Genomic DNA, 12,243 nt, shown 5'->3' on the forward strand with positions numbered 1-12,243 from the left:
GTTTAAAATATCTGACTTTTCTCTCTCTCTCTCTCTCTCTCTCTCTCTCTCCCGCGGCTGAACCCCCCTCCCCCGTTTTGAATTTTCGCCGGAATTTCAGACGGGGAGAACTTCGCCGTCCGACCTCCGTTTGAGGCGCCGTTTCTTGCAAAAGCTTCATCTCTTCCTCCTCTACCCAGCCCACCCCTTTTCTCCGATCGAAAACCCGGCAAGCGGCGGTGGCGACGACGTGAAAACCAGCTGAAACTGCCGACGTCGCCGGCGACGTTTCCGGCCATCTCGAGCTGCGCCGTCACTTGGAACAGGTAGCTCTCCTTCCCTTCTAGCTATTTCCTGGGTTGCGCGACGACCATGGTGGCGGTGGTCGTCGGATCGAGGCCGTGAAGTTCCGGGTTAAAACCGTGAGTTTCCGACGCCGATTCCGACCACTTGCCGTCCGAATTGGACCTTGGTGTAGTTGAATAAAGTGTTCCACTCGTCGAGTAGAATCTGTAGCCGGAAGGGTGAGCTCGGGTGTGGAGTTTTTCCGTTCCCGAAATTTCTCTACACACCCACGCGCTGCCGGCGCGTGTGGCGGCGCGTGGGCGAGGCTGGTGAGGCTGCAAATTAACCCGATGAGATCCTTAGGTTGTCACGAGCGCATAGGATTTCGCGGATCTCAATTCGGATGTCGTTTGACTATCGAACGGATTTTCGCATATTGTGCGTTATCCGGGTTCGATAGGTTCCGACCGTTAGATCCTTCCCGAATTAAAATATGTTGTTCTAGGTATTCCTAGGATCGTATAGGATTTCGCGGATTGTGAATCGGAACCCCGGATGTTCCGATTCAATAACTTAAAGTTTGTGTTTTATATTAACCGTCCGATCGTGCGATCGTTAGCGATCTAACTGTCCGTTTCGGACCAAACTTGCGAGACGGGTATCTTAGACCTTGTGGAACCTTTAGGAACTTTCGGATTGTAAAATGGAGGTCGTGGGTCCCGTGGGTCCCGTGGGCCCGGTTGACCCGAATTGGGAAGTTTGACCGTCGGTTGACCGAGTGTCTCCCGAAGCTGTTCCATCGTCCAAATTGGGTAGTTGGACCTTAGAACGTCGCGTTCCTAGTACACTTACTAAGAACCTGGGAAATTAGGATATTTAATTCAAAGTACTCGTTCGAAACGCTTCGTATTAATCTCGTATACGTATTCTGAATTAGGTACTCCGACCACGCATACGCAGCAGGCGGGACCCTCTCAGGGTCAAGCAGCGTGAGACTACTTGTGAGTGGACTTTGTTTTCAAATCTTATGCATGGTTTTATTAATGAAAGATTTATGCATAATGTTTTAACGATTTATTGAATATATTATATTCATGGGTTGAATTTGATGTTGGTATAGCGCTTTGGCATAGTTGGGTATTGAAAGTATATTTATATGGATTTTGGGAAATATTATGCATGATGTTTTAAATGGTATTTTTGGATATATTATTTATTCAATTGTTGAAAGGGATATTTTTATGAGGCATTGAAAATATATTTTGGGTTTAACATATTTGAGTATCTTGAGTATGAATATATGGATTGGAGGTTTTCTATATATATTTGGTTATGTGCGAGGTACTTGGGTTGTTGAGATGAGATTGTGGAAAGTGGTGAGTATAGAATGTCAGTTTGGTGTGCTATAAGCACTACCCTATGTACCTCCCCTGATTTGGAACTTGGATACGGATACTTGAGATACTTGGAAGAATCGGAACCCGGGGCATCCTTGACGGGATGTTGCTGTAGACCCTTGATTGGGTAGTCTGCGCGCGTAGGACTGATCACAGACGTACGGGTTTCGAGGTTATCGACGGTACGTGCTGGCTGAGAGTTGGTCCCCCAGTTGGACGGCTCGTTCCCTAGTCACATGGTGGATTGAGGACTCATCATGAGGACTCTGCCAGGGTGACTAGTCAAACAATCCCCCGGTTGGATTGTTTCCCCGGTACAACTAGGTGATGGTCATATTTATATTCTATATATATATATATATATATATATCTCTTATATTATATATTTATATATATATATAATCCATTCATTCATGTTTTTCGGTGAGGATACTTCTTTGCCGGTCGTGCCAATGGGTACGCTTTTGAGAGTTTGGTTGTGGGATTTATAAGTTTTGGATGGTGGGTTTTATAAAGCGTTCTTTATGGATTGTCGACTTGGCATCGAGTATTGATTTGTTTTTATGTATATTATATATAATTATATATATATATATATACTTGAGTATGAAGGTTTTGAGATGCATGGAATTTCTTGCATGGTTTTCTAAACGGTGGGGTTATATTACGTTGGTTTACACTGAACTGAATTTATTTTTGTCCACTCACAATTTTCTGTTTTGCGCCCCCCAGCCAGTAGTTGACTGAGCTCCGCAGCAGAACCGGATCGTGCGCTTCCGAGCCTTGAGCCTTCGTAGGACTCTTTCTTCATGTTATTTCCTTTGAACTCTGTTTTGTTGAAATTGAAGTTCTTAGACATGCTCTGTTATCGCCCTGTTAGGGTTTGATTTGTGAGGCCTGAGGCCATTTCATTGTAAATTGTTTGTTCGCTTTAAAGCATGCTGCTGGTTGGGATTATTATGTATTTTGATGCAGGTTGAAATCTGTTGGGTTTCTTAACTTTACAGGGGGGACTCTGCCAAAATTTTGGTAAAGAGTCTCGGTTTTTAGTAAGTGGGCCCGGCATCGGGGTGATGTCGGAACAAAGACGAGGTCCGCTCCGGTCTACGGGGAAATTCCGGGGCGGGTCCTGTCAGTAATGCGTCAAACTACCAAAGAAGACATATACAATTATAATTCGTACAATCTCTTATTAAGACTATTTGCTCTTTTTGAGCTTTTTTTTTTTTGGGTACAAGGGTGCTTGTGACCACACACACACACAAAAATAAACAAAAATAAAAACAAATTTGGGGGGTGGGTGGGGGGCGGGGGGCGTGGTGCGGTTACAGGTAACTTTGCAATCTTTTATTGGCAACCACAACATCCCTTTTATTGCTAATCAATTGAAACTGATTTGGTATTTAGGCTGTTTTGTTGGGGAGAAGAGCCCCCAATGTTTCTCAAGCTCTGGAGTCTTTCTATTCTCATCAAACATGGCAAAGATGTAAGTTTCTATGGGCCTTCCTGGCCTCCTTGGAGTCCCTTCCTTCACATGTTGAATCAAATTTGATATAAAAGTCCTTGCATTATCAATTGTTGTGGCTGTTCCAGCAGCTGATGGCCAACCAGTCTCTGATATAACAACTTTCAAAGACCCTCCACCAGCCTTCTCAAGAGCAGCATAAACACCATCTAACATGGCATCGAAAAGATTTCGGTAACCAAAGTTCCCATCTTGTACCACAACTGATGGAGCTGTGAAAAGAGCATAGTCAAGACGAATGTCTTGAGTGTTGCCACTGTAAGCAAAATAAGGGTACAAGTTAACAAGCAATGGCGATTGGTGGCTCACTAGGAAGCGGATGATGGGATATAAAAGGGCGTTATATTCAGACTTGAATGAGCCTATCGAAGGAGGAAAGGTCTCTCCAAGTACTCCGGTGTCGATGGCTGTCGAAACTTTAATTTTCTTTGCAAGACCAGCAAGAGAAATTGCCTCTTGAATATTTCGCATGGCTGGGACGAGAAACTGTGCAAAGGAGTCTGAAGGCTTGACTTCATTTCCTACCGCAATGTACTTGAATTTCACATTGGCATAGTTTCTCACATTGTTTTGGACCCATGCATTTGCGTTGGCTTGGCTTAAGGCAATGTATTGAAGGTTTTCATTTGGTACGCCTAGCAAGAGCTTGATATTGGAGCCTCGAAGGGCTTCTAGAGCGGCTGGGTTTGGATCATAAAGTCGCATTCTTGGGATGTTATTTGTCTTGTAGAGGGCAACAACTTCTGCTTGGGGTGGTAGGTCATCGCCAACCATTCCATTACATACACCAATTGGAGCACCTACATTGAAAAAGGAATTAATATTGCTTACATGTGAGATTGATTAGAAATGCGTGGTTTGTTGCATGGAACAGTTTGGTCCTTATCTTTAAAATAGACACACACAAAAATGTCGTAATTTGCTGTGCATTGGCTTTCGTTAATCACGAGTTAGATGAATGATACGCTAGAAAAACAAAAGCTAAATTGGCAGTTAGATTGACAGAGGTGCCAATTATATATGCATACCTGTGTGTTGTTTTGTTGCCAAGCTAGCCACCACCAGCTGCCCAAGTAGAAGTACTATGGAAATCAGAGAAAGGAGTCTGCCAACTGATGACGAATTCGATTTAGTCATGGTCAGAAACATACAATTTTCTAAGAAATATTCTAAGTGTACGTCTCTCAAGGCCGCCTCTTGCTCCTTAATTTATAGAGATGAGGAAGAGATTTGCACCTGCTCAAGATCTCTTTACAGGAGGGTCCAATTTCAACTGTCTACGTTGTTGCAACAACAAATGTCTGTTTATTCCGTCTTTCACTGATGCATTTTCGTTTTTCTCGTATCTGTTGTGAGACTATAATGAGGGCCTTGGCTAATCATGGCAGGGCTGTTTCTTGGTTTGGTTGGTGGGATGAGGCTCCTGCGTTTAGAGTGGGATTTCTGTAACAAAGATTTGTTCTGTCATAACTATCGTCTTAGTTGAACTTTCACCATGAGGCCGAGCCTGCCTCCGGGTAGTTTTGTTTTCTTGTTCTCCTTGTCCTTTTCTTATTTTCATTTAATAAGCTTAAATTGAATGTGTTTTTATTCTTTTAACCTAAAGTTTCTTAAGAGACAAACAGAAAATACGTGACAAGACGAGAATATATTGAGAGATATGAGGTGGCAAAGGAGGGACGAACATTGCTCTCACGTACGTACCTTATGAGACAAGAAAACCACATAAATCCCTTTCGTCGATTTTTCGACCAAATATTGATGATTTTATATATATAAAAATTTCGTCGATTTTGCATATGCAATCATTGAGGTTAATTTTTTCATTTGCGTAATTTTTTTAAATAAAATTATCAATTTTTGGACAAACAAGAAAATGGGTTTTGTGAAAATAATCTAAAACTTCAAGGGGTGTTCATGTAATTTTCAAAACCTTAAGGAGTTTTGTCAAAAGACAAAAAACCTCAAGGGTGTTAATGTAAATATCTTATATTGTAATTGTAAATAAGAAAGTCCAAGTAAACCTAACAAGGACAAGTCAACTATACAAGATGGGGCAATATAGCGAAAGTTGAATGGGAGTTAATGGAGTAGCCCTTATCAAGTGTAATATAGGTGGGAGAGAAGTCAGGGAAGTATTAAGCATATTCCTTTATGAAATAACCCACTGACATCTATATCTCAACCTAAGTAATGTCTTTTTTTATACCAGTAATATTCTACATTAATTTATTCTAAATTATGGGAAGAATGATTTGAACTCCGGGCAAAGTGGGGAGCCCTTTCCCTAAGCTAATTTGACTAAGCCCATATCTGCAATTTATCTTTAACACAATTTATCTTTAACAGGCTCTTAACATAATGAAATTATAATGAAATTTGTAATGCATCAATATTGCCAAGAAATGACAATAAGTTACGGTATTTTTATAAGATTATTTGCTCTATGTGAGCATTATTTGGGTACATGTGATGTGATACATGACAGCCTATTTATTTTAGTTATATTGGTGGTTAGATTCCTAACCACAACTACACTTGCCTAGCTACTCAGTTGAAATTGATTGGGTATTTCGGCTGTTTGCTTGGTGAAAACAGCCCCCAATGTTTCTCCAACTCAGGGTTCTTTCTGTTCTCATCAAACATGGCAAAGATGTAGGTTTCTATCGCCCTTCCGGGCTTCCTTGGAGTCCCTCCCTTCACATGTTGAATCAGATTTGCGTTATAAGTCCTTGCATTATCAATTGTTGTTGCCGTTCCACCAGCTGATGGCCAACCACTTTCGGATATGACAATTTCCAAAGACCCTCCGCCCGCCTTCTCAAGAGCTGCATAAACAGCGTCCAAAATGGCATCGAAAAGATTACGATAGCCACGTTGGCCATCTTGTACCACAACTGATGGAGCTGTGAAAAGAGCATAATCTAGACGAATGTCGCGAGTGTTGCTGCTGTAGCTGAAATACGGGTACAAATTAACCAGCAACGGCGATCTGTTGTTCACTAGGAAGCGGATGATGGGGCTCAAAAGTGCTCCATATTCGGACTTGAACTCTCCCTTCGATGGAGGAAAGGAATTTCCAAGCACTCCAGTGTCTACGGCAGTGGAGACTTTAATTCCCAAACCAGCACTAGAAATTGCTTTCTGAATGTTTTGCATGGCCGGGACAAGAAATTGTGCATAGGAGTCTGAAGGCTTGACTTCATTTCCTACCGCAATGTATTTGAATCTTACATTGCCATAGTTTCTCACATTGTTTTGGACCCAAGTATTTGCATTGGCCTGGCTTGAGGCTAGGCTTTGAAGGTTGTCATTTGGAACGCCTAACATGAGCTCAATATTAGAGCCTCTAAGGGCTGCTAGAGCAGCTTGGTTTGGATCGTACAGTCGCATTCTTCCGATGTTATTTTGCTTGTACAGAGCAATAACTTCTGATGGGGGTGGTAAACGATCTCCAAGCATTCCATAACATACACCAATCTGGGCTTCTGCAATATTGAAGAAATTATAATGAGGTTTTATGATCCTGGTGAAAAGTTCACTAGATTTATACAATATAATTTGTCGCTAAAATGATCATGAAAAGGCCTATTTACACCAATGTCCCTTGAAACTACGGTCAAATCTCACATTACTCTCTGAAATTCAAAGTAGCTCACTTACTCCGCTTGACCGTATTTTGGTGGCCTAGTTTGTCCCCCAACATAAACTCCGTCTAAAAATTTGTTAATTTTGACTACGTGACATGGGTGTTTTTGTAATTTCGTACACACGTGGACAAAATAAATAATAAATAATTTTTCAATTGAAAAAAAGTAAAACCCAACAGCATTCTTCCCTTCCCCCGCTTATCAATAACCTTGCACATGAAAATGAAGTTTAAGTAGAAGCTATTAAATTCTGTTTGGCACATTGTTTCCATCCACCCTGACCCAGACATGGAAGCAACAGAGAAGTTCGTTGGAAAAATCAAGTAATTGTGTAAAAGAAAAGTATCAGGCAACAGTTCCCACAGATCTTATAAACATTCAAATTTAAAAACCTTAACAACGATTTACAGTCCTAAGAATAATTAGAGACAAGAAAAAAGAGGAAATATTCTCAAATGTGGGAAAGAAATTAACTTTAAGCAGGATCTATAGTTATAAAAAAAAAAAAAAAAAAAATTGTCAAATACGAGCTCTTATAGGTACTCAAAGCAGGTTAAGAATTATAAAAACTATGTAGCCTTCCAAGCCAAAATAGGGACGAATCTTGTGAGAGATACATACCTGTTGTTTCAAAGCTAGCCATCAGCAGCCCAAGGAGAAATACTATCGAAATCATTGAAGGGCCTCTACCGACTGACGAATTGGATTTAGCCATGATAATAAGGAAAAGATAGATATTCTAAGAAGTATTGCAAGTGTGCCTCTCCATGTTGCCTCTTGCTCTTTAATTTATAGGCATCAGAGAGTGGCCTGCAACGACTAAGAATAGTCAATCCCTTGGTCAAGTGTTTGCTAATTAATCTTTTCCATCATTCTCTAATGCATTTTTGTGCTTAATTTGCATTATATTTCATGAGGGTTGCCTTGTTTAATCATGGCTAAACCCAATAGTCTTTCAATGGCCTCAAATCCAATTTTCCTTTTATACAGGCAATAATGGGACGGACAATTAATCGAATTAATTTAAGACCTCGAAGACAAAATAAATACTCTTAACAATTTGAGCTAAAACCCTTACATCTCAAATCCACTTTCATACACTTCAAATATACTTCAAATATAGTTAATGAACTTGTGGTGGATATATATATAAGACAATTGAAGCCTAGATAGTGGGTGAGTAGGGCCAGACCAGTCTATAGAGGCTGCGATCCGTATTGCTATTACGATTGACTTCCAAATTTCGTGATGTTAATAAAGACAATATAAATATAATAATGGCATGCGATGAGATGGTATTTGTGCTCATCCTTGACAACTGTATGTGGAAAAATGGGACTCAAAGTTTGGTACATTGCATATATGCCGACTTCCACCGGGGACATGATGACATTGTATTAACATCGTTTCACTCAATTATACAAAAACGTATCATTCTCCCATCATTTAAACAATAAAAAGTAACTATTAATCCATTTCGTAAAATGTATAAGAGTATCTCCTACCGAAATGTAAAACTTGTTATACTTTTAAGCCTAAACAAGAACTCAAACGATAAACAAAGAATAAGGAACACAAACAATTAAAGTCCTCCAATATTGGAGTACCTCCCTAACCAACGGAAACTTCTTATTAATTACCAAAGAAATACAAGAAAATTCACAAACCCAACGGCTCTCAAGTACACAAACAGATGCCTCTCAAACTTATATATACACTCCTCCTAACGTCATCTTTTATACTAATATATAGATGACACAGGTTACAATCAAATCCTATTATACATAGAAAACCAAATCTTAGACTAAAACTGTATCCTAATCAAACTAGGAATTAAGCCAATGTTAGCTTGCGTCCAAGCTAACCCAAAAACCTACAACTTTTCTTTTCCTACATTGATATCTATTTTAGTTTAGGCGCATATTGATTTTATGCCAATTCCAACAAACTCCACCTTGCATGAAATCCATACTGAGACATTACACATAGTAGCATCCGTTGCTCCATCATATTGCAAGATCAAACTTGCTTCACATGCACTAAATTCAAGCAGTGCTTGAACTTTGATACACCTACCACCTTAGTTAACATATCAACGGGATTATCTACCATGGCAATTTTCTTGATACGAATGTCATCTTCAGCTATCACTTCTTGAATAAAGTGATATCTCACATCTATATGTTTGGTCCTCGCATGATGTACCTGATACTTTGCCAAGCAAATGGCATACTGACTATCACAATACACATCAAACTTGTTGATTAACAACCAAATCTTCTATCAACCCTAACGTCCAGATTGCTTCCTTAATGGCCTCAGCCATTGCCATATATTCAGCCTCTGTGGTTGATAATGCATAGTTGGTTGTAATATTGATCTCCAACACATATGACCTTTTTCTATAGTAAACATATACCTTGTCGTGGACCTTCTTTTGCAAAATCAGAGTCCACATATCCAATGGAGGACTTTTCAACTCCTTCATAATTCTTCTCAAAATAAATTCCTATCTCCCTTGTTCCATGATGAGATCTCAGTATCCATTTAGCAGCCTCCCAGTGCACCTTTCTAGGATTGTGTATCAACACTACTACAAAAAGTGAAAAAGACAACCAGAAAACAACGACGGTCTAAGTGAAAACCGTCATGGTTTTTAAAAAGACGACGGTTCTAAAAACACCGTCGTGTAATACCACCTTAGACAACTAAAAAATGGAGATTCAAATGGCTGTTCAAAAACAACGACGTACCTAATTAAACAATCGATGTCTATTTGAAACAGATTTTCGCAGTGTAAAATCAAAGCCAACTAAGAACGGCAGAAGTTATGAATCGACCGACGTAGAAAGTAAAGACGACAATTTCACTAAAAGCCGCCGTTTTTACTCATAAAATAACACTACGAGGTTTTCGTATAAGACGCCGTATAATTACAAACAAATCCACGGCTTTAAAATACAAAATATCGCCGTATTAAATTAATGTACAACGACGGAAAAAATAAATATATCGACGTCATTCTCGTATAGTTCTACGACGTTATCTTTAAATCGTACTATAAAATTTAACGTTGTATTTATTCATTTTATACGTCGTACCTTTAATTTAAACCGTCGTCTTAATAAGAATTTTTGTTAACAATTTTTTTCTTTGATTTTCTTATCCTACGTCGGTAGATCTACTTAATGACAAAAATTGAAATAACCACGACGGTTTATATAGAAAACCGCCGACATAATCAGATTTTTCTGAGATCCCAAGGGTTACGAAATCTTACCAGATGGAACTCTGTTCCACATCATAATCTTAACAGATGACACAGATTTGCAATCAGAGAGACAATTTTTTGGAAGTTGATGATGTGTGTGCGTTTGTGTATCTACAAATATTATACCTAACGTCGTTGCAAATTTGCAATCAGGGAGACAATTTTCAACGACGGTTATATTATACCTAACGACGTTTAAAAACAAATCAACGTCGCTCAACAAATATATTACGTCGTCTTAGTCTTACTTAAGACGACGAAAAACGACGACAGTAATACAAAAACAGTCGTTGTTTTTATATTCTTATTTTATTTAAATCTGTCATCCAAAAAAGAAACTTTACATATTCCAGAACATTAATTTCCTTCATTTTAAATTTCCTCCGGAAAAAAAACTCTATTTATAACGCACTGTAATTGAAAAATAAACTGAAAGGTCACGGAAAAAAAAATTCTATTCATAATTTAAAAATTCAAATCCACGTCGGTTATATTAAACCTAACGACGTTAAATGAAAAGATTCCACGTCGTAAAACAAATATTGCGTCGTGTTAGTTAAAAACGACGTAGTTATATGTAACCGCCGTATTATTTTTTTGAAATGGTTTTATATGTAAGCAACTTTTCATCTACCTGACTTACACATGCACTGTTTCCAAACCCGATTAAAAATTTCAATCTCCCAGAGAAAACTTTTCGTCTTTTTTCCTTGTCAGAGCACTGTCAGATTATCTCATCGTCTTCCTCTCGTCTTCTTTGTCGTCTCTGAACTTAAAGATCGATCGTCTTCCTCTTGCTTTCATTGCACGCAAAAGGTAAGCTTTCATTTTCACTATTTTGGTTACTGTTTTGCATGCTCATACGTTTTTTGTTTGAAAAATCTTTTTACCTTTTTTTCTGGCCAAAATCATTTTACTTCTTTCCAAGTTTGATAAAATATACAGACAAAGAGGGAAAGTTTCCAACTTTGAAGACAACTACCTCAACTAAATAAGACGACGGTAGCTTCTTATTTAAGTGGTTAAATATGTAGACCACGACGGTTCGTCAATCGTTCTAGCGTCGTCTGAAAATTGACAAAGTTGTTTTTAAAATTATAGTCTTTTTTTTATTTGCTTGTTTAATTGCAGGTTTGATTTCTCGAACAATGGTTTTTGTTTTTCCCTAATTTGATAAAATATAAAGAAAAAGAAAGTAGGGTTGGTATCTAATATAGACGACAGTATCTTATTGTTTTACGTCGTGTGAATGTTAATACCACGGCGTCATATTAAAATACCGTCGTCTATATAAGATTCCAAAACTTTCTTTCTTGGCCTTGTATTTTATCAAATTAGAAAACAAAAACCATGGTTCAGAAAAATCAAATCTGCAATCAAACATTCACAGAGAAAGAAAGAAGGGTTTTGGATCCTTATATAGGCGACGGTATATTACTATTGACGTCGTGTGAACATCAATACCACGACGTTATATAAATATTTCGTCGTTTATAGTTTATTATCACGTCGTCCGGTAAATATCGACGTAATAAGTTATTATTACGTCTTATTTTATATTATTTCATCGTTGTTTAATTACCTTGGTTTTAAACATTTATTACGTCTGAGATTATTTCATTGCGTCGTTTAAAATCATATCATACGTCGTATTTTATTAATAACCGTCGTTTGTGTTCTTAATCTTTTTCTGAAATATTTTCACTTGCAGTTTTGTCTGTAAAAATGGTTTCTCAACACCAAAGTAAGGACTCTGGCTCCAAGAAAAATGGAGGTAAGGAGCTTGGAATGGTAACTCCTCAAGAGAAGTCTTTGAAGAAGATGAAGTTTGCTTCATCATCTGCTGAGACAGAACCAACCAGCCAGACAACAATCTCTGATGATTCAAAGTCTGGTCGAGGTATGAGCACAATGCCTCGTGTTGTAAAGAGAAAACTTCAGAAACTCAGGCCAATTGTTGAGTACAATAAAAGGGGGAAAGGAATTGGCCAAGCACATAGTGAGATGCAGTCCTACATTGGTGTGTTGGCACGATCCAGAGTTCCACTTGTGGACATGAAATGGGCTCAAATCCCCAAGGATATAAAGGAGCAGATTTGGGAAGCAGTTGACATTGCTTTTGTGGTAGGTCAAGGG

General features: G+C 38.6%; 2 protein-coding genes and 1 long non-coding RNA gene across 3 annotated transcripts; 1 reads left to right on the top strand and 2 right to left on the bottom strand.

Moving 5' to 3' along the window:
- Positions 1 to 111: 111 nt before the first annotated feature.
- Positions 112 to 2,790, top strand: LOC117635664. Its single transcript, XR_004586914.1, has 3 exons — positions 112 to 305; positions 1,202 to 1,265; positions 2,394 to 2,790. It is a non-coding gene; the product is annotated as an uncharacterized LOC117635664 (long non-coding RNA).
- Positions 2,791 to 2,975: 185 nt separating this feature from the next.
- On the bottom strand, positions 2,976 to 4,345 carry LOC117634947 (glucan endo-1,3-beta-glucosidase, basic isoform). The gene is made up of 2 exons (XM_034369237.1): positions 4,215 to 4,345; positions 2,976 to 3,986 (listed from the first exon to the last, which is right to left on the bottom strand). The coding sequence occupies exons 1-2, from the start codon at positions 4,333 to 4,335 to the stop codon at positions 3,043 to 3,045; spliced, it is 1,065 nt and encodes a 354-aa protein (XP_034225128.1). The 5' UTR covers positions 4,336 to 4,345; the 3' UTR covers positions 2,976 to 3,042.
- A 1,247-nt stretch (positions 4,346 to 5,592) lies between these two features.
- Positions 5,593 to 7,598, bottom strand: LOC117634437 (glucan endo-1,3-beta-glucosidase, basic isoform-like). The gene is made up of 2 exons (XM_034368553.1): positions 7,458 to 7,598; positions 5,593 to 6,674 (listed from the first exon to the last, which is right to left on the bottom strand). Exons 1-2 carry the CDS (start codon positions 7,549 to 7,551, stop codon positions 5,737 to 5,739), a joined length of 1,032 nt encoding a protein of 343 aa, XP_034224444.1. The 5' UTR covers positions 7,552 to 7,598; the 3' UTR covers positions 5,593 to 5,736.
- Between the last annotated feature and the right edge of the window lie 4,645 nt (positions 7,599 to 12,243).

Source organism: Prunus dulcis, chromosome 7 (assembly GCF_902201215.1).
Source record: "Prunus dulcis chromosome 7, ALMONDv2, whole genome shotgun sequence".
In the NCBI taxonomy this organism is placed as follows: domain Eukaryota; kingdom Viridiplantae; phylum Streptophyta; class Magnoliopsida; order Rosales; family Rosaceae; genus Prunus; species Prunus dulcis.

Bases quoted from the DNA above. Each gene is read 5' to 3' on its own strand.
- LOC117634947 (XM_034369237.1), bottom strand. From the start codon at position 4,335: ATGTTTCTGACCATGACTAAATCGAATTCGTCATCAGTTGGCAGACTC. The intron at 3,987-4,214 runs GTATGCATATAT...TTTTCAATGTAG, and splicing joins GGCAACAAAACAACACACAG to GTGCTCCAATTGGTGTATGT.
- LOC117634437 (XM_034368553.1), bottom strand. From the start codon at position 7,551: ATGGCTAAATCCAATTCGTCAGTCGGTAGAGGCCCTTCAATGATTTCG. The intron at 6,675-7,457 runs GTATGTATCTCT...TCAATATTGCAG, and splicing joins GGCTAGCTTTGAAACAACAG to AAGCCCAGATTGGTGTATGT.